The 21,939-nt window shown below is 44.6% G+C and overlaps 1 protein-coding gene across 1 annotated transcript in view; it reads left to right on the top strand.

The window, feature by feature from the left end:
- CFAP54 (cilia and flagella associated protein 54) overlaps positions 1-21,939 on the top strand; it is a 207,591-nt gene that overhangs the window by 96,983 nt on the left and 88,669 nt on the right. Inside the window, exons 32-39 of the mRNA XM_073327473.1 lie at positions 3,680-3,791; positions 6,507-6,631; positions 8,638-8,868; positions 9,341-9,483; positions 10,425-10,606; positions 13,141-13,368; positions 14,334-14,557; positions 14,654-14,789. Coding sequence (XP_073183574.1) covers positions 3,680-3,791; positions 6,507-6,631; positions 8,638-8,868; positions 9,341-9,483; positions 10,425-10,606; positions 13,141-13,368; positions 14,334-14,557; positions 14,654-14,789 — 1,381 coding nt within the window. The remainder of the gene's footprint in view (positions 1-3,679; positions 3,792-6,506; positions 6,632-8,637; positions 8,869-9,340; positions 9,484-10,424; positions 10,607-13,140; positions 13,369-14,333; positions 14,558-14,653; positions 14,790-21,939) is intronic.

The raw sequence follows: 21,939 nt of genomic DNA, 5'->3' as shown, positions 1-21,939 counted from the left end.
TTTCAGAGTAGCAGCCGTGTTAGTCTGTATTCGCAAAAAGAAAAGGAGTACTTGTGGCACCTTAGAGACTAACCAATTTATTTGAGCATAAGCTTTCGTGAGCTACAGCTCACTTCATTGGATGCCTTCAGTGGAAAATACAGTGAGGAGATTTATATACACACAGAACATGAAAAAATGGGTGTTACCATACACACTGTAAGGAGAGTGATCACTTAAGATGAGCTATTACCAGCAGGAGAGGGGGGGGGCGGGGAAAGAAAACCTTTTGTATTGATAATCAAGGTGGGCCATTTCCAGCAGTTAACAAGAACGTCTGAGGAACAGTGGGGGGAAGGGGGAAATAAACGTGGGGAAATAGTTTTACTTTGTGTAATGACTCATCCACTCCCAGTCTCTATTCAAGCCTAAGTTAATTGTATCTAGTTTCTAAATTAATTCCAATTCAGCAGTCTCTCGTTGAAGTCTGTTTTTGAAGTTTTTTTGTTGTAATATTGCGACTTTTAGGATTTCCAGGTTTATGGATCTTGGGTAGCAGATAGAATACCCCAGGTTGGGGTTCCAGGGGTGTGTCTGTGCGGATTTGTTCTTGTGCTTTTTCAGGGAGTTCCTTGAGCAAATGCTGTAGTTTCTTTTGGTAACCCTCAGTGGGATCAGAGGGTAATGGCTTGTAGAAAGTGGTGTTGGAGAGCTGCCGAGCAGCCTCTTGTTCATATTCTGACCTATTCACGATGACGACAGCACCTCCTTTATCAACCTTTTTGATTATGATGTCAGAGTTGTTTCTGAGGCTGTGGATGGCATTGTGTTCTACATGGCTGAGGTTATGGGGCAAGTGATGCTGCTTTTCCACAATTTCAGCCCATGCACGTCGGCGGAAGCACTCTATGTAGAAGTCCAGTCTGTTGTTTCGACTTTCAGGAGGAGTCCACCTAGAATCCTTCTTTTTGTAGTGTTGGTAGGACGGTCTCTGTGGATTAGTATATTGTTCAGAGGTGTGTTGGAAATATTCCTTGAGTTGGAGACATCGAAAATAGGATTCTAGGTCACCACAGAACTGTATCATGTTCGTGGGGGTGGAGGGGCAGAAGGAGAGACCCCAAGATAGGACAGATTCTTCTGCTGGGCTAAGAGTATAGTTGGATAGATTAACAATATTGCTGGGTGGGTTGAGGGAACCATTGCTGTGGCCTCTTGTGGCATGTAGTAGTTTAGATAGTTTAGTGTCCTTTTTCTTTTGTAGAGAAGTAAAGTGTGTGTTGTAAATGGCTTGTCTAGTTTTAGTAAAGTCCAGCCACGAGGAAATTTGTGTGGAAGGTTGTTTTTTTATGAGAGTATCCATTTTTGAGAGCTCATTCTTAATCTTTCCGTTTGCTGTAGAGGATGTTGATCAGGTGGTTCCGCAGTTCCTTTGAGAGCGTGTGGCACAAGCTGTCAGCATAGTCTGTGTGGTATGTAGATTGTAATGGATTTTTTACCTTCAGTCCTTTTGGTATGATGTCCATCTGTTTGCATTTGGAAAGGAAGATTATGTCTGTCTGTATCTGTACGAGTTTTTGTCTGGCTATGTAGACTCCCTCCTCAGGCCCTATGCTACCAGCACTCCCAGCTATCTTAGAGACACCACTGACTTCCTGAGGAAACGACAATCCATCGGTGATCTTTCTGAAAACACCATCCTGGCCACTATGGATGTAGAAGCCTTCTACACCAACACTCCACACAAAGATGGACTACAAGCCATCAGGAACAATATCCCCGATAATGTCACGGCAAACCTGGTGGTTGAACTTTGTGACTTTGTCCTCACCATAACTATTTCACATTTGGGGACAATGTATACCTTCAAATCCGCGGCACTGCAATGGGTACCCGCATGTGTACCCGCATACCCCACATTTTTATGGCTGACTTAGAACAACGATTCCTCAGCTCTCATCCCCTAATGTCCCTACTCTACTTGCACTACATTGAGGACATCTTCATCCTCTGGACCCATGGAAAAGAAGCCCTTGAGGAATTCCACCATGATTTCAACAATTTCCATCCCACCATCAGCCTCAGCCTGGACCAGTCCACACAAGAGATCCACTTCCTGGACACTACGATGCTAATAAACGATGGTCACATAAACACCACCCTATACCGGAAACCTACTGACTGCTGTTCCTACCTACATGCCTCCAGCTTTCACCCAGACCACACCACACGATCCATTGTCTACAGCCAAGCTCTACGATATAACCGCATTTGCTCCAACCCCTCAGACAGAGACAAACACCTACAAGATCTCTATCAAGCATTCCTACAACTACAGGACTCACCTGCTGAAGTGAAGAAACAGATTGACAGAGCCAGAAGAGTACCCAGAAGTTACCTACTACAGGAGAGGCCCAACAAAGAAAATAACAGAACGCCACTAGCCATCACCTTCAGCCCCCAACTAAAACCTCTCCAATGCATCATCAAGGATCTACAACCTATCCTGAAGGACGACCCATCACTCTCACAAATCTTGGGAGACAGGCCAGTCCTTGCCTACAGACAGCCCCCCAACATGAAGCAAATACTCACCAGCAATCACACACCACACCACAGAACCACTAACCCAGGAACCTAACCTTGCAACAAAGCCCGTTGCCAACTGTGTCCACATATCTATTCAGGGGACACCATCCTAAGGCCTGATCACATCAGCCACACTGTCAGAGGCTCGTTCACCTGCACGTCTATGAATGTGATATATGCCATCATGTGCCAGCAATGCCCCTCTGCCATGTACATTGGTCAAACTGGACAGTCTCTACGTAAAAGAATAAATGGACACAAATCAGATGTCAAGAATTATAACATTCATAAACCAGTCAGAGAACACTTCAAACTCTCTGGTCACTCGATCTCTGACCTAAAAGTCGCAATATTACAACAAAAAGACTTCAAAAACAGACTCCAACGAGAGACTGCTGAATTGGAATTAATTTAGAAACTGGATACAATTAACTTAGGCTTGAATAGAGACTGGGAGTGGATGAGTCATTACACAAAGTAAAACTATTTCCCCATGTTTATTCCTCTCCCCCTCCCCACTGTTCCTCAGACGTTCTTGTTAACTGCTGGAAATGGCCCACCTTGATTATCACTACAAAAGGTTTTCTTTCCCCGCCCCCCCCCCGGTAATAGCTCATCTTAAGTGATCACTCTCCTTACAGTGTGTATGGTAACACCCATTTTTTCATGTTCTGTGTGTATATAAATCTCCTCACTGTATTTTCCACTGAATGCATCCAATGAAGTGAGCTGTAGCTCACGAAAGCTTATGCTCAAATAAATTGGTTAGTCTCTAAGGTGCCACAAGTACTCCTTTTCTTTTTGAGAGTTTTCCCTGGATCACTAGTATTAGTGAGCTACCATCCCTGCCGATAATTAGGCTGGAGAGAGTGGCCTAATGCAACTGGAAGAACAAAAATAATGTTTGATGTAATTAAACTATCTATAAACCTTTATATATACAGTAGAGTCTGCAAAGACTTTAAAAAAACTAGGATAAGACTTCTTTGAGATTCTGAACACCCACAACTCCCATTGAAGTCCATTGGAATTCCAAGTACCCTAGCTCTTCCTGCAGACAGATCCTTAATTAATATATTACTAACATTTAATGTTGTTGCTGGTTTATTAGGAGGAATAACCACTTTCTTGGTATCAAGGGAACTTTGGCAAAGGAAATAAGTGAGCTCAGTGTATCTGAAGACGCAAAGCAGCACACAACAGCAGTAATGGAGTTCCAAAAAGTGAGTTGTATTTTTATTTAAAGCTATATATCATTATCATACAGCAACAATATAAGTTCAATAATACAAACAAAATTAAACATCAGGAATGGAAACAGGCATATTTCCTAGCCTTTGGGATGCAAATTCCAAATCTGAATATGCCCCGGGCTAAAAGCCCAGGAAAAAAGATGGGCATTGCAATATTCCCTAAAGGCCAACAGATATAAGCTATTTCAGACAATGAAGGGTAATGAATTCCAAAATTCACAGAGAATACCTTTTCAGCGGCTCCCTTTGAAACTGAAGGGACTTTAGCATGAGCGCCTCCACTGATTACAACTGTGCTACCATCACACTCGAAGAGAGGTGTTGTCTCAAATAGATAGGTCTCAAGACATTTAGGGCTTTATGGATCAGTAACATCACTTTAGTCTCCACTCTCTTAGCTTTAGTTGTTGCAGGTCATCTGTAACCCATACTGACATGTAAGGATGGAGCTGGAGAAAAGGACTACCAAGGGCCACTTTATTGATAGTTGAAAAAGAGAGTTATACAGTTTTATCAAACTATCGATAGAATAGTCTATTGGCAGAACAATGTTCTCCCTTGGAGCCTTGTGGACATGCTTGGGTTCCATTAGATTCTGAGGGGAGATAACTGAAACAGATTACTGGCACTGCTGAGAGAGATGTGTCCCTTCACAAAAATCAAGAGGTAATGATCAGTCCATGAGATGTGTAAGATTGCCAGGGAATTACTTAAAAAAAAAAAGAAAAGAAATATATTAAAACAAAATTAAAGTCTTTATCCTGCATTTTTTCAAGCAATTTGTGAAATATTTCTGTAAGGAGATTTTAAAGAAGTGTCCAAGTACTAATATGTATAAAAATTAAAAACAAAAGTCTCTAATATGATTATCTTCTTGGAATTTGTAAAGGGTAACAAAATTTCTCATTTGATAGCTTTCATACAACTCCTAAAATTCCTGCTTCTGTTGCATAATTAGTATCTCCTGGCATCTTTATTAGTGATTTATGTGATTGATTCTTTAGAAATTTTTTATCCCAGTACAGTTTCTTTGAATCCAGCTAATAGAAGTTCTCGGTGTAGTTCTGTTTTCATTCACTACAATTTATAATATATGGAAATAAAGCCAGAGATTTTGCAGTATCAGAACTTGTCTTTTAAAGTGACAGGAAAAGAACTGTGATGATACAGAGTTGAAAAACATTGATAAGTGAAATAGATTATTCTCGATCCTGACCAGTATCCCAATTTGAAACATCTGGAGTATTCTCTCTTTCTGCAAAAAGAGTTTCCTGGGATAACCTTCTGGGATGCATAATATTTCCTTCAATGGCATATTTTGACAAATAGTTCTGAAATTCCATATTTTCTTTTATTATATACACACAAAAAGCATGAAAAATACGTCCTCCCACCCCACTCTCCTGCTGGTAATAGCTTATCTAAAGTGATCACTCTCCTTACAATGTGTATGATAATCAAGGTGGGCCATTTCCAGCACAAATCCAGGTTTTCTCACCCCCCCCCTTTTCCCACACACACACAAACTCACTCTCTGCTGGTAATAGCTTATCCAAAGTGACCACTCTCCTTACATTGTGTATGATAATCAAGGTGGGCCATTTCCAGCACAAATCCAGGGTTTAACAAGAACGTCTGGGGGCGGGGGGGGGGTAGGAAAAAACAAGGGGAAATAGGTTACCTTGCATAATGACTAAGTCACTCCCGGTCTCTATTCAAGCCTAAGTTAATTGTATCCAATTTGCAAATGAATTCCAATTCAGCAGTTTCTCGCTGGAGTCTGGATTTGAAGTTTTTTTGTTGTAAAATAGCGACTTTCATGTCTGTAATCGCGTGACCAGAGAGATTGAAGTGTTCTCCAACTGGTTTATGAATGTTATAGTTCTTGACATCTGATTTGTGTCCATTTACTCTTTTACATAGAGACTGTCCAGTTTGACCAATGTACATGGCAGAGGGGCATTGCTGGCACATGATGGCATATATCACATTGGTGGATGTGCAGGTGAACGAGCCTCTGATAGTGTGGCTGATGTTATTAGGCCCTGTGATGGTGTCCCCTGAATAGATATGTGGGCACAGTTGGCAACGGGCTTTGTTGCAAAGATAGGTTCCTGGGTTAGTGGTTCTGTTGTGTGGTATGTGGTTGCTGGTGAGTATTTGCTTCAGGTTGGGGGGCTGTCTATAGGCAAGGACTGGCCTCTTTCCCAAGATTTGTGAGAGTGTTGGGTCATCCTTCAGGATAGGTTGTAGATCCTTAATAATGCGTTGGAGGGGTTTTAGTTGGGGGCTGAAGGTGACGGCTAGTGGCGTTCTGTTATTTTCTTTGTTAGGCCTGTCCTGTGGGGTGGGAGGAGGTATTTTTTCATGCTTTTTGTGTGTATATAATAAGATCTTCTACACTTTCCACAGTATGCATCCGATGAAGTGAGCTGTAGCTCACGAAAGCTTATGCTCAAATAAATTGGTTAGTCTCTAAGGTGCTTTTCTTTTTGCAAATACAGACTAACACGGCTGTTACTCTGAAACCTGTCATATTTTCTTTTATTTTTCCATTTACATTTATACAGAAGTGAACTATGACACATTTTGGATGCAAATAGTGATGTAGATGCAATTAATGTGCCTAAAGAGCTAGATATGAAATATTTAATTAGTTTGTGACATAGCAAATATTTTTCTAAGCCCTTAGCGGCATCAACTTTGAAGAAACCAAGAAAAGAAGTAATGTCCCCCTTTAAAGGAAAAGAGAGTCTTAGACAATATTTCCTGAGACACCCAAGTCTGGGGAAATCTCCAGAAGCACAAAGGTAAATTTACAGGGTTCGAATTCACTATTTATACTCACTACATAAAAGTAGAATTAATGTTATTGGAAATTTACTTTGTAATGATGTCTGCTTCATTTCTAAATTTATGCTAAAGGGAATGAACTCCAGGAGGGATTGATTATAACAGCAGGTTCATAGATCACCCTCCTCTGTGAAACATTCTGGCATGTGCTTCAAACCATGGTCACAAAATCTGTCTCATGACAAATCTAATTCAGGATCCTTTCAGCTGTGTCATAGTTTTCAGAAAACATCTAGTAAAAGCTCTCTAAGGCCCTGTTTTGATGGGCGAGAGGGTTGTATTTGTCAATTGAGTTAGATCAATCGAATGGGCTTACCACAATTGAAAAGACCCTTCACGGAGTACCTTCACTGAGAGAAAATACTGAGCATTAAAGGGCTCATTAATCTAGAGGACAAAGGAATAACAACCAAAGGCTGGAAGCTGAAGCCAGACAAATTCAGATTAGAAATAAACTACAAATTTTTAACAGTGAGGGTGATCAACCCCGCTGGAAGGGAAGTGGTGGATTTTCCATCTCTTGATGTCTTCAAATAAAAAATGGATGCCTTTCTGGGAGGAATATTTTAGTCACATATGTTATTGGGCGCCATATAGAGGTAACTGTGTGAAATGTAATGGCCGGTGATATACAGGATCTAATGGCTCTTTCTGGCCTTAAAACATATGAATTCATGAATCAGTAAGACGAATGTAAACCTTAGTATGTCTGACCAGGAGGTATCACTAGAGGACCACATAGACTTCATGGTATCCTGGATGTCCTTCCTCCATGTCCCAATAAGATACTGACATCAATGGTTCCTCTGTTTTTCAGTGGATGGTAGATACTTCCAGATCATATCAATGCCTTTTGGAATGTCAATCAGCTCCCAGAATATTTATCAAACTACTGGTAATATCATCTTCAAATTAAGAAATGGGACATTCAAGTCAATTACTATTTGAACAGCCTACTGTAACAAGCTCCCTTGGAAAGGGAAACAACCTGCCCTATTCTTCTAGTAATGAGATTTTTATATAAAAATATCTAAATAAATAAACAAACATGATCAGTTGGAGTAAGAGCTCTCTTAATCAATCCTAGTAGATCATTCATGTGGAAATTTAGAAGATTTCCTACTCTAGGACCAATTTCAGAAGATTAGATTCTTGGTTCTTCTAATGTTTCAAGCCCAACAAGTGTTGGGCTCCAAAGACCTTCAACTTCTGGTAATGGTGGCTGCCTGTGCAGATGCAATGTATTGGGTCAGTTGTGGATTTCAGATGCAAAATCAGTCAAGGAAATATGGCTTGCGAAAAATCTCATTCCAGCATATATCTTCTGTAGTTTTAAAAAAGTTTCTGCAAATATTAGTGCATGAATACTAAATAAACAATTAGTTTCCTTTTTATTACTTCCACAGCCCATTGATGAGAATACCTGCAGTGAGTTTCAGCCTTGTATTTTGAAACTGCTGTAGAAACTCATGATCTAGTTGTGATTTTTTTTTTTGGTGTGGTGGATTCAACAAGTGGCAATAGAAGGCTAAATATTGTTTTATCAGATATAAAGGCTATAAAGTACCTTCTAGTTTCCCATTTTATATAGTACTTGCTGCAATGACGTATTTAAACAACAGTCCTACTACAGCTGAACTCAATGTAAGTTTTGTAATAAACAACACAGAGCCAAATTCTTCCATCGTTATTCAGAGAACACTCCTTTGGAAATCAGTAACAAAAGAGAGAGTAGGACGATTTGACCTGCATGTTGTAGAATATCTCTAAACTTAAATACATTTGAAAAAGAAAAATACACCTTGTCCTGGTTTAGTAAAATCACTGCTGAAGATGTATAGAAGTCTGTTGATGTATAATGGGATTATTCAGTTGTGTACTATCATTTTTCCTTCATTATAACTTTGGAAGGCACAATATTTGTTCTGCTAATGTACAAAATTGTTAACATGTTTTTGTTTAGGAAACAGCAAGATGACCTAGAAAAAATAGCTTTTCACACCCTGGTGGTACTGCTGAACCCAATAGTTAGTAATTACTTAAAACGAAAAAAGTTTCATCAAGTATGTCTTGAGGAGATGCCCTGGAGGTCTCAGATGAACGTTTATATGGCAATTACTCACTTCAATTTGTTTAAGAAGAGGCTGGAAGAGCAATATAATATCGGAGTTTGCAGTTTACAACATTTGAACAGGTATGATGTACTGTAATATTTAAAACACGGAATGTGTTATTAATGCTAACACTTACATTTTTAATTAAAATCCCATTGGTCAATTTGGTCATATGACTAGCTCCCTTCATGGGTTGCATGAAAATTTTTATAGCCCCTATGCACAAGGGTAAAGCAAATCTTACATTGTACAACAGTGACCCTGTATTGTTAGGGTGATTATTATAATATTTTTGTTTTGTTAAGCCAGGAAAGTGCTATTTCTGAGTCTATTGAAAGTTTTGGAATTGTGCAATAGAACATTCTTTTTGTCTTATTTTTTTCAGACTTTAAAACTTCTGACCATAATTCATTATTTAAGACTTATAAAAGTACTTGAAGAATAATCAAAATTCAGTGATGGTGGAATGAATATTATGAATGTGTTTGGAAGTCTTCCTTAATACAGTATCTAGATTTTTAAATTATTGTTTTATTTCTTTCCCCCCTCCAGTTATGATGTTCTGGACCCTGAAATACTCTCATTAAATAATTCTGGCATCATAGTTGTGAGAGGAGGAACAGATGACAACATAGGAGCACTGAGTCACTTGCTGATTAAAAGAACACAATCAGGAAGTACCAGAAAAATAACTGGTAACTGTTATGAATATGTGAACAGACTAAATCTATTTAACCTAGCTTTCTCCAATACCTTATTTAACATTGTCAGAATCATGAAACACCTCTTATAGACAAAATACTGTATGGAGATAGCAAGGTTAGATTAGGACTGGGAATCAGGAGATCCCTAATTCTACTCCCAGCTCCATCACTGGTTCATTTTGTGACCTTGGGCAAGTCATTTATACCTCCATTTGGGGAAGATTGGAAAGGGTCCCCAGGCTTTCCTGGATCCCAAAGGTCTCCTCTTGTGTTTTCCTTCCCCACACATACTACAAAAGGAGATAAGCTTTTGAGCTTTCACAGAGCTCTTCTTAAGGAGTTGGAAAGGTACCTGAAAAAGAGCAGGTCTCAAAAGATCTCTCTGTAAGCTGGTCTCTTTCAGCAACAGAGGTTGGTCCCATTAAAGATATTCCATCACTCACCTTGTCTCATTACAGAGCTAAGTAATTTTTACCCACAACAAGCATTGTCACAAAAAGAGAGTGTGATTCATTCCCCCCACCACTTTCCCTCCAACGAGGGCTTTGCCACCAGAGGGATTTTGGGGAGCTTGCTGAATGGCAAAAAAAAACTGTATGGCTTCAGGGAGGAAGACTGCTTGATAGAAAAGAGGTTCTGGTTTGGTTTGGAGGATGGACAAAATATTAGGCACACTATTTTGGTTCAACCAATTTTTCCCATCACTACTTTGACCTCCAATTCACTAAAAATATATTATGATATTATAAATATAACTTATTTATAAAAATAATTGTTTATAAAATAATTATAAATTATAATGTTAGCTTTGGCATTTCCTGACTTTTGAATATTTAAGTGCAGCTTTAAAATCTTAAATCTAGTGATGTGATTTTTGTTATGTTTTTTGAGAATGTTAACTTCGTTTTAACCAATTATCTTTTCATTTTAAGATTCTGATAAATCTTCTGAGCACATCATTAAATTTAGTGAAGCAGATACTCCTCGATCTCAAATGACAAATGATACAGAGTTATCCATTACTCTTTCCGCCAGAGAACATGAACGGCTTACGTCTAATGCCATTCTGTTAGAGCATTTCACAAAAACCTTTCTGCATTTAAGAAGAGCAGTGGTAACGTGCACTTTTGAATTAAGATATTTGCTACTGTTTTATATTATTTAGTTTTTTTTAAATACTACACTACTTCAAAAAACTTTTAAATGGGAGAAAACTAGTGATTTTTCATCCTGAGGAAAATATTCAAACAATGTATATCATATATATACACACTTTATCATACTTGACAAACTACTGCATCTTTCACTTTCTTCATAATTTTTCCTTACCATATTTTCTAAGTCCTTCCTTAAAGTATTGCCAGTCTTATTTGTTTATATAGTTTATTTGTTTATATCTTTTGTTAGAAGAGTTGAGGGCCATGGTGAATAAGTGATCAATCTTGGTGTTTTAAAAACTATTTTAATTGTAGCTCTTTTGGGACCCCCTCTCTTCCTCCCAGCTCACCTAAACTTTCACTTTAAAAAAAAAGTGACGGCTCTGAATATTATTAACATACAAAGCTTTTTCAAACATTTTAAAAAAATGTTTAAGAGCCTGTATCGTTAGTAGAATATGTGTAGATCTAGCACTGTAAGTATGGGTACATTTTAAAATATAGTATTTTTTCAATTTGTTTCTTTCTTTATTTGCCAAGTCTTGAATTCATGAGGATTTATTTTTTCTGCAGCAACATTTGATAATGTAACAAACATCTAAAACATCTGTAACAATACTTAATAAAACCTTTGATGTTCACCTGAAAAATATCTGCCTATGGTATTATCTATCTGTAAATACTGAAAGATAGAAATGCACAGATTAAACCCTCCTCCTGAAAATGGGGTTATATTCTGAAAGTGGCATTGTGGGCTTTCCATATGTGATTACCTTATCAAAGATTTACTCATTTTATAATTTTATTTCCTTTGTCCGCCCTGCAAATTGAATCAGTTATCAGAAAGTTCAAGGCATGTTCTTTCTGAATCTGACATCTCAAAAAATAAAGACTGAAACATATTTGCAAGTGGAATTTAGTTGTTCATTCTGCTGCCTGTGGCAAAATAGAATCCCAGCTCACTTTCATGGTGCTGGGTTGACTCTCCAAAACTAAGTGTAAAAAAATAGTAAAAAATTATTTTTGTAGCTGTGTAAAAAGTTCTTACTTGGAATGCATCAACTCTTGAAAGAGAAACACAAAACTAAAGTCCTGGCAGATAAAGAATTGTCATTGGTTCAATCTATCCCACTTTGAACTCAGTCCTACTACAGCTGAAGTCAATGTAAGTTTTGTAATAAACATCACTGGGAGGAGGATCAAATCCTTTGACAGTGATGAAATCATTACCTTCTAGTTTCTGTTTGCCTATATGAAATTAGATGCTTGTCTACACAGGGATACTCAGGAAAGTTAAGAGAAATCAACTAAAGCTATGAAGCCAATGCACATAAAAATAATTCTAGGTGGATAAAGCTACAGCAGAGTAAGGCCACTTTTCCTCTGAATGAAAGCATCCATACTTAAGTTTTAGTGTGTTTTGACTTATGCACATTACACAGCTTTAATTGGTTTGTCTTAATATTCCTGAGAGTCCCCATGTAGACAAGCCCTCTGAGTGGACAAATGTAAACATAACAAACCCCATTGATATTGCTGATTTCAGTGAGTTTGCTAGGGCAGAATTCAGCCCACTGTGTCTGACATTGCTAAAATGTTATAAATGTGTACTTTTGAATTTTATAATAGGAAGCATTTTTTTCATCACTCCTGCCAAGGGTCATGGTAGATTCTCCATCACTGGCAATGTGACTTATTTCCCTTATGTATTATTACATTGTGAGGCTAAATGTATTGATTTTTTTTTTTTTGCAAAGTAGATTAAGAACCTGGAATGGAAGGTGCTGTACAATTTTCTAAATTGTATTGCTGATAAGACCTCAGCTGGAGTATTGTGACCAGTTCTAGGTGCCACAGTTACGGAAGGATGTGGACAAATTGGAGAAAGTCCAGAAGACAGCAACAAAAATGATTGAAGGTCTATAAAACATGACCTATGAGGAGAGATTGAAAAAATTGGATTTATTTAGTTTGGAGAAGAGAAGTCTGAAGGGGGACTTAATAGTTTTCAAGTACTTAAAAGGTTGTTACAGGAAGGGGGGTGAAAAATTGTTCTCATTAACCTCTGAGGATAGGACAAGAAGCAATGGACTTACATTGCAGAAAGGGAGGTTTAGTTGGACATTAGGAAAAACTTCTTAACTGTCATGGTAGTTAAGCCCTGGAACAAATTGCCTAGGGAGGTTGTGGAATTTCCATCATTGGAGGTTTTTAAAAATAACATCTCTCAAGAATGGTCTAGGTATTACATCGTCCTGCCTTGAATGCAGGGGACTGTACTAAATAACCTCTCGAGGTCCCTTCCAGTCCTACACTTCTATGATTATCATTTTTTTAAATGTATTAAGTAAGTTCTTACTGAGGGTGAGTAATTTGAGGAAATCTTCTTAATTTTAAAGGATTATTTCTATATAAGTTTTGAGGTAGAGGAATGAATCTTTGTTCAGAGCTATACTTTGAAAATATAACATTTTGAAAAAATTATATATAGGTTCTCGCTCATCGTGGTGGTCACTGGACATTGCTTCAAAATACCTGCCGAGAGCTTTGGAACTATAGTCAAGAAGTGCAGTCAATTGCCAAGCATTCACATTCTCTTCAAGGATTATTTCCTATTACCAGAAATTTTCTTATCAGCACTATCTGGTTGCCATTCTATTTGGCATCAGATATGATCCTTGATATGATAATTGAACTACAAACTAGTAATTCCCTTAAGGTAAACATATATTTTTATTCATATATTATGTCCATTGTAGTTAGTTCTTTGAATGGTGTGGAAAAATGCAGAAAAGAATCGGAGGAATTATTTTCTTTCATTGATTTTGGTAACTTCAAACTACTGCCCATAATACAGCCTATACACAAGAAAAGTATTTCTTAACTTGTAGAACTATAACTTACCTTCTAAAAACTTGCTTTCCAAGAGATGTTAGAAACTGAAGCCATCTATTATTACTGTCTGCCTCAATTTTACAGATACCTTTTCCTTTTATCTTTCAGTTTCTATGGTGCCCACGAGAACTGGGCAGGAAATGGTTTTCCTTTCCCATGAGAATTTTCAAAATTTTGAAAAATTTCCCAGCTCAAATCAGGATGCAAAGTCAAAATCTTGAAAATTTTGCAAACCAAAAATCTGAAATTTGTTTTGGATTGGGTCAATCTAAATATTCTATTTAGAAAATTTTGAAACACTTTGTTTTGATTTCAACTTCTTAAATTTTATTTTTTACTATAAATTAACTTAAATTTCGAAATAAAAATTGGAATGAAATTTGAAAATAAAAATTTAAAATGAAAACCAAAAAATGTAACTTTTTGACAATTTTGAAACTTTTTCATCAAAAATCTTTAAAATGGGAAACTGATTGTGAACAGTTTTGGTTTCAATAAATTGGCATTTTCTGACAAATAAAATGTTTTTCAGAAACTTCCCAACTGGCTCTAGTGCCCGTTACAAAGTATGTGAAGTGCCTTACAAACCGTTGATGAAAACAAAACTGAGCCCAATGGCCAAGGGATGGGGAGGGGGTTGGAAAGTCTATATGGCGAACAAAAGGAAATGGGCAAAAAGAAAAGCAATCTAGAAAGAGTTACATTAACTCTGTGGTTGTTCATTGCAATACAATTAGTTGCATTAACTTTTGAAACTGCTCATTATAATATATTATGTTCCATTTATAGATTTTTGATCCTGAAGGAGATTTCTGTGTTCCAAGTTGTGTAGGAGGAATTGCTGATGAGGACGGTGGTTCTAATCTTACTTTTTGCTGCCTTCTTGATGATATCAATGTGGTTGATTTGAGATGGATATGTGGTTTGGTACTGAGAACTATAGAGCTCTTATACCAAATGAAGAAATGGGAAGCACTGGTACATATAGCCATGCATTTTAACACAATTACACAGTAAGTAACACTTAAGGGCGTATGGAAAGGAAAAAGCTAGATTATTCATTTAAATATAAGTAATTTTGATTTGTAATATTACTTGGCCTTTTCCAGTGAGAGATATGCAGAACAAGTGACTCCACTGCTGATATATGCACAGAGACAACTTCTAGAGAGAATACAGCAATTCGGAGGCCCAGATAGTCCTCAGCCTCATTTCATAAAATACCTGGGTGATAATGCAGAGAAGGTGAACTATTTATTTATTTATTTAGGTACTGAATCTCACTGTGAACTAAATCCTGAAAAATGTTTTAATTTATTGTGTTTTTAACAGATCAATAAGATTTCTCATAATGTTGTCAAACAGGAATCTTTAAGATTATATTAATGAACAATACAGATCAAAGTTTATGCAACTATACCATATTATGCATATGTGACAGGGTACTCTGCCCCTTAATGGCAGTACTGCTTAATGATCAGTCCATCTAGTGTGACCCTTTAAGACTCTGAAAGGTCTGATTATAGATACCAGGACCTGGAGAATATTGGGAGAGAGGAAGCTGTCCCAGGAGTCAGACTTATACAGGAGGAAATCCCATTGCTGTTTCTTTAAGGGGCTGGGGCCAGGAGCCTTACAGAGAGGGCAGAGCAAGGCTTCCCTCTCTCCCAACCAAATGGGCATGAGGTGGCAGAAGGAGACCAGCATAAATGCAGCCTCCACTCACATAGCAGGTCAGATAATAGGAAACATCTCCTCAAAGGAGTCAGCGGACGCCGCCCAGAGGAACTCTGTGCAGATACGTGAATGGACTGATCAGAAATAGGCCCCACAGTCACAGGAGACTCCACTGGCCAACCTCCTCACTCTGGTTTTATAGATGGCCATTTTAGCTAGGGCCAGGAGGAGGTTGACCAGGAGATCCCATGACTTTGTGGGGCCGCGGATAGGGAGTGTATAAATAAGAAGATGAGGGGAAAAGTGCAACCAAAAGCATAATAAAATATTTTTGAGGAGCCGGAATAGGGGCTGCAGCCTGACACACTCCAAATATATGTGTGCCAGGGTTTCCCTCAAGCCGCAAAAGGGGCTGGTGTCTGGGATGGGGTGAACCGCGCTAAGTACACGCCCATGGTCATGGCTCTGTGAAGGAGCCGCCAACTGATATCCCTGACAGGCCTCAGGGTCAAGGTGGAATATATGCTGGCCCACCGGGGCTCCTCACCCTCCAAAGGTGGCAGAAGGTCCAGCCATTTTGTATCGGGGCAGGACACGAGAGTGAGGGCATGAAGGGTATGGAGCACGAGCATGTATAGATGTTTCCGTGGTGCGGTCTGGAAGCAGACTGGCTGCAGCTCGTGCAGCTGGCTCACGGTGAAGGGCTAGGGGTGGGGGTCGGTTGGGTCCACGGGGCAGGAGCCCGATGGAAAGGTCCAGCGGGCCTGGGGTGGAGGGTGGGCAGGGCATGCCCTCATGCAGGACCTGGTCAAGGTAAACCCGAGCAATGGGCGGCAAAGCAGCCCTCACGTCCTGAAGTATGCGCCGGGGAGTACGAGGTCTGGAGAGCCCCATGTGCTGAGCGAGCGTCAGGGGATCCAGCCAGTCTCCCCGGTCGTAATCCAGGAGGTCTCCGACTCTTCTGCCAGGACCAACCTCTGGCGCACCGAGGGAGACTCCGCCACCTGCACGTGAAGCTGGGGGTTGTGTAGCAGGGGCTCCGCAAGGAGATCTGCCCCCTCGGTGGCCACCACGGACCTGGTCGTTGAAAGCCGTTTCCAGGTCCGGAGGAGGTCCTAGTAGAAGACAGGCAGTCCAGAGAGGTCTCGCGGAAGACCTCTCGGATGAAGATAAAGGAGCTGCCGGTCGTATTGGAGCCCTCGGAAGCGGCGCAGGAAGGCGTGCGCCAGTATGCTCCACGCCAGACTACCTGCACCATAAAGGAGCCTCTGCAGGGCCTGGAGGCGGAAGACATGGACCTGAGCATGCAGACACTTCAGGCCCTGCCCTCCCTCCTCCGCGGTAGATGGAGAACCCCTGCAGGGACCCAGTGCAGTCCTGACCAAAAGAACTCCAGAATCGATGTCTGGAGGTTGGCCAGGAAACCTGGGGTGGTACCAGGGTGTTGAGCCAGTACCAGACCATGGACAGGACTAGTTGATTAAGCACCAGTGCTCTCCCTCGAAGGGAGAGGCACCGGAGTAGTCCTGTCCATTTCCAGAGCTGCTCTATCACCCTGCCCTCTAAATCGTGCCAGTTCTCCGGTGGAGAGGGATGCGCAGCAGAAAGATAAATGCCGAGATAGAGCAGCGGACCTGCGCTCCACCGGATGGCCTGAAGCGCGAGTGGGAGGGAGCTTGCGTGCCAGCCGTCCCCGACCACCAGGCCAGAGCTCTTGACCCAGTTGACCCGGGCGGAGAAGGCTGCCAAATAGATGGCCTGGCAAGCCTCCACCTGCGCCAAGTTGCCCGGATCCTGGACCACGAGGAGCACATCATCAGCATACGCTAACAGAACCAGCTGCAGCTCCGGCTCCTGCAGCACCAACCCTGTCAACCTCCTGCGGAGGAGACAGAGGAAGGGCTCGACCACCAGAGCGTACAGCTGGCCCAAGAGGGGGCACCCCTGCCATACTCCTCGCCTGAAGATGACTGGTTCGGTCAGGGTCGAGTTGAGCCTGACCAGACACTCTGCGGAAGCATACAGCACCCGGAGAAAACCCACAAACTGGGGTCCGAAGCCAAACACCCGCAGAGTGCTTTGGAGATCCCCATGATTTACCCTGTCGAATGCCTTCTCCTGATTCAAGGACAGGAGGGAGAACAACAGACCATCCATACACCCGAATTCCAAAAGGTCCCAGACCAGATATAGGTTGTCAAAGATGCTGCGGCCCGGGATGGTGTAGGTCTGGTCTGGGTGGACCATGTCCGCCAGCATGGACCCTAGCTGCAGCAAGATGGCTTTTGCTACGACTTTGTAGTCCGTGCTGAGGAGCGAGATGGGACGCCAATTTCGTAAATCGCAGAGGTCCCCCTTCTTCAGCAATAAGGCGAGCATGGCTCGCCTGCACGAAAGCAGGAGGATCCCGCTCTGCAAAGACTCAGCCCAGACAGTGACTAGGTCTGGGCCGAGGACGTCCCAGAACACGCGGTAGAACTCCACGGTCAGCCTGTCCATGCCCGGAGATTTATTGATGGGCATGCGACGGAGGGCTTCCGAGAACTCGGCCAGAGTGAGAGGCAGCTCTAGCCGGTCTCGGTCGCCCACACTGACCGTAAGTAGCTCTTCCCAGAGCACTCTGCAAGCATTAGGATCAGTCAGATCCGGGGAGAAAAGGCTTGCGTAGAAGGCTCTCGTCCTCCCGCACATCTCCACTGGATCTGTGAGGGGGGCGCCGTCTTCTGCCAGAAGACAGGTGACGTGTTTCTTGGCCCCCCTCTTTTTCTCCAGGGTGTAGAAGAAGCAGGAGCCACAATCCATCTCCCGAAGGAGGCGGATGCGAGATCGAACAAAGGCGCCCCAGGCCCAATGGTCCTCGAGGGCCCGGAGCTCCTCCCGCTTCTCCCGGCACGCTCCACAGGGGGCAGATCCTCAGGGCTGGCATCCAGACGCCTCTCCAACTCTAAGACCTCCTGTTCCAACTGCTCTATTGCGGCAACTCTCCGTCGGCTGGCACCCCACATGTGGTCACAGCAGAAGAGCTGGGCGCGCACCTTCCCCAGGTCCACCACCGCCGTGCCGAGCGAAAGGCACGCCGCTGCCCTCGCCAGGTCAGCCAGAACTCCCAGAAGGATGTCACAAAGCTCACATCCTCTAACAAGCTGTTGTTGAAATGCCAATAGGCCGGCCCTGGCCTCTCCACGCGGAGGGAGGCTGTCATGGTGGCTAAATGATGGTCAGAAAATGGGGCCGGCCAGATGCTGGCCGAGTGGGCTCGTGAAAGGTGGAAGCGTGATAAATGATGCGGTCCAACTGGGCGTGGCGCGACCGATGGGTCTCCATCCGGACAAAGGTGAACGTGGAAATGTCATCTGGGTGGAGGTCGCGCCAGACGTCCACCAGGGAGTGGTGTTCGACTATCTCCTGGAGGACGTCCGTGGCGGCTGGGCATTGCTTGGTCCCCCAAGCGGTCCCGCTGCTTGAGTGTGGTGTTAAAGTCCCCACCCAGGACCAGGCACTCATGAGGATCCAAGGTTCCGAGGAAGGCGGACGCCTGCTGATAGAATTGCAGCCACTCTGGGCCTGATGTCGGGGCATAGACGTCAATGAGGTTGACCACAAGCCCCTCCATACGGACCCGGAGGTGCAATAGGCGGCCCGGCACAGCCTTGATGACCCCCAGCACCTCGGGCCGTGGGTCGGGGGAGAACAGGGTCGCCACTCCAGCCGTACGAACTGTGAGATGGCTAAAGTAGACCCTGTCCCCGCAGTTCAGCTGCCAGCTGTCTTTGGTGGCCGGATCCATATGGGTCTCCTGCAGGAAAACCACAGAGTACCCTCCCTCCCGAAGGAAGGAGAGCACCTGGGACCTGTGGAGACCCATCCTACAGCCCCTGGTGTTCAGTGTTGAGAAAATGAGCATTGCCATGAGGAGAGCTGTGGGGGATCCTCGCCGGCAGGGACGCTCGTGGCCCCCATTGGGCCACGCAGCAAACCGTGACCTACCCCGTAGGTGAGCAACGAGTCACGGAAGCCGCAGATCCACTGGTAGGCTGCGGTGGCCTGCTTCCCATTCCTTTTACCCTTCCCCATAAGGGCCCTTGTGGCCCGGAGCATCTGATAGAAGTCCCCCCAACGCTGGAAAGCAAGCTGTACCTTGTTGCGGGAGCCATGGACGTCTTCTAAAAACTCCCACAACTCCTCTCACAGTGCATGGGGGTGTGGGGTTACTGTCTCCTGGTCATCTCCTGACGGGGCCCTTGGTACAGCCCCGTGGCCCACTGAGATGGGCAGGCAGGGTGCGGACCCCCGACGGGGCACACGATGGGCTGGCGCCACGCGGTCCTCGAGGGCCCGGAGCTCCTCCCACTTCTCCCGGCACGCTCCGCAGAGGAGCGAGTCTTCGGGGTTGGTGGCCAGACGCCTCTCCAGCTCTAAGACCTCCGGTTCCAACTGCTCTATCGCCGCATTTCTCCGTTGGCTGGTGCCCTGGGTGTAGTCGCGGCAGCAAAGCTGGGTGCGCACCTTCCCCAGGTCTCACCATCGCCGCGCCGAGGGAAAGGCACGCCGCTGCCCTCGGCAGACCAGCCAGAATTCCCGGAAGGACGTCACGAAGCCCTCATCCTCCAACAAGTTGTAGTTAAAATGCCAATAGGCTGGTCCCGGCCTCTCTGCACAGAGGGAGGCTGTCACGGTGGCTAGGTGATGGTCAGAAAATGGGGCCAGCCAAATGCTGGAGGAGTGGGCTCGTGAGAGATGGAAGCGTGATAGATAAATGCGGTCCAACCGGGAGTGGCTCGACCGATGGGCTTCCACCCAGACAAAGGTGAACATGGAATTGTCATCCAGATGGTGGTCATGCCAGATGTCCACTAGGGAGTGATGTTCAACTATCTCCCGGAGTGTGTCCGCGGCGGCCAGGCACTGCTCGGTCCCTGAGCGGTCTCGCTCCTTGAGAGTGGTATTAAAATCCCCTCCCAGGACCAGGCACTCATGAGAATGTAAGGTGCCGAGGAAGGCGGACGCTTCCTGATGATAGAATTGCAACCGCTCCGGGCCCGATGTCAGGGCATAGACGTTAACGAGGTTAACCACAAGCCCCTCTATACGGACCCGGAGTTGCAGCAGGCGACCCTTCATGGCCTCGGCGACCCCTAGCACCTCAGGCCGTAGGTCGGGGGAGAACAGGGTCGCCACTCCAGCCTTCCGAATCATGGAATGGCTAAAGTAGATCCTGTCCCCCACTCCAGCCGCCAACTGTCTTCAGCGGTCGGATCCATATGGGTCTCCTGCAGGAAAATCACAGAGTACCCTCCCTCCTGAAGGAAGGAGAGCACCTGGGACCTGCGGAGAGCAATCCTACAACCCCGGATGTTTAACGTTGTGATGGTGAGAGGTGTCATGGGGCGCGCTGGGGGGGTCCTCACTGGCAGAGATGCTCGCATCCCCCAGCAGGCCGCGCGACAGTCCCTGACTCATCCCGTAGGTAATTGGTCACAGAAGACGCGGACCCGCCAGTAGGCCGCGGCATTCTGCTTCCCAGTCCCTTTACCTTCCCCCATGAGGGCCCTTGTGGCCCAGAGGATTTGAAAAAAATCCCCCCATCGCTGGAGAGCAAGCTGTACCTTGTTGTGGGAGCCACGGACATCCTCTAAAAACTTCCACAGCTCTCCTCGCAGCTCATCGGGGGGGATGGGGTTACGGTTTCCCAGTTGTTCCCCGGCGGGGCCCTTGGTGCAGCCCCGTGGCCCACTAAAACGGGCAAGCAGGGTGCGGACCCCCGACAGGGTGCCTGATGGGCTGGAGCGTCTAGGCCCACCTCAAACTCTGGGGCAATAGGGGGTGATGGAGGGAAAATAGCAGCCCCTAATGGGTCGGGGCAGGAGAACGCAAAGGCCGCTCCCTGGAGGTCATCGGTTGGAAAAGGGAAGGAGACAGCCCCGGGGGCTGCAATAACATCGCAGGAGGTAGACTGGATAGGGGTAGGGGCAGGGGCAGGGGCGAGGTTCTGGGTTTAGGGAGGCAAGCAGCTGGATGGTGGCGCTTCCCGAGCAGGCTCGAGGGTTAAGGGGGTAGGGAGGGAGCTCTCAGTGATACCAGGCACGGGCTGTATGGTGGATTTAGCGGCTACAGCATCAGGAGGTGGATTATCTTCTGTTGGGCCCCCACCTGGGAAGGAAATGGATTGCTCCGCACCAATGGGGGGTGCCCCTGCCGGCTCGTGTCCTGGCCGTGTGGCGCTGGCTGCCACCTGAGCAGGCTCGGTGGTCGTCAGCGGGGTGCCATCAGCGGCCGGGTCGATGAAGGAGTCCTGGGGCTCCTCGGAGGTGGGAGCAGAAACAGCAGTTAGGGGGAGGGAGCATGGGGAAAAGAGGGGTGGAGTGAGGTCGCCCAAATCGAGGTTTGCTGGCAAAAGGTCATCCTCCCCCTGGGCGAGTGGGGTCAGATCTAGGGCCTCGATCTGCTCGAACATGGAGGAGAGGACACTTTCCGTCGCCCTGGGGTTCTCCCCATTGGCACCCGCCACGACGCTCTCTCCCATGCCTGGTGGTATCTCTGCCACACCCTCCTCCATAGGCCCCGCCAGATTGTCAGCAGCAAGGGCGGTGCTCTCCCGCTCATCTGGGCTTTGTAGGGGAGGTGCCCCTTGGGCCTGAGCGGGAGAAGTGGTGGTCCGAAGAGGAGGCGGGGTGGGTTCGGGTATCGGATGGCCAGGGGCGTCGGCAATAACGGGGCC

Source organism: Lepidochelys kempii, chromosome 1 (genome assembly GCF_965140285.1).
Source record: "Lepidochelys kempii isolate rLepKem1 chromosome 1, rLepKem1.hap1, whole genome shotgun sequence".
NCBI classification, from domain to species: Eukaryota; Metazoa; Chordata; order Testudines; family Cheloniidae; genus Lepidochelys; species Lepidochelys kempii.
The sequence above is the reverse complement of the archived record's forward strand: the minus strand, read 5'-3'. Positions and strand labels throughout refer to the sequence as shown.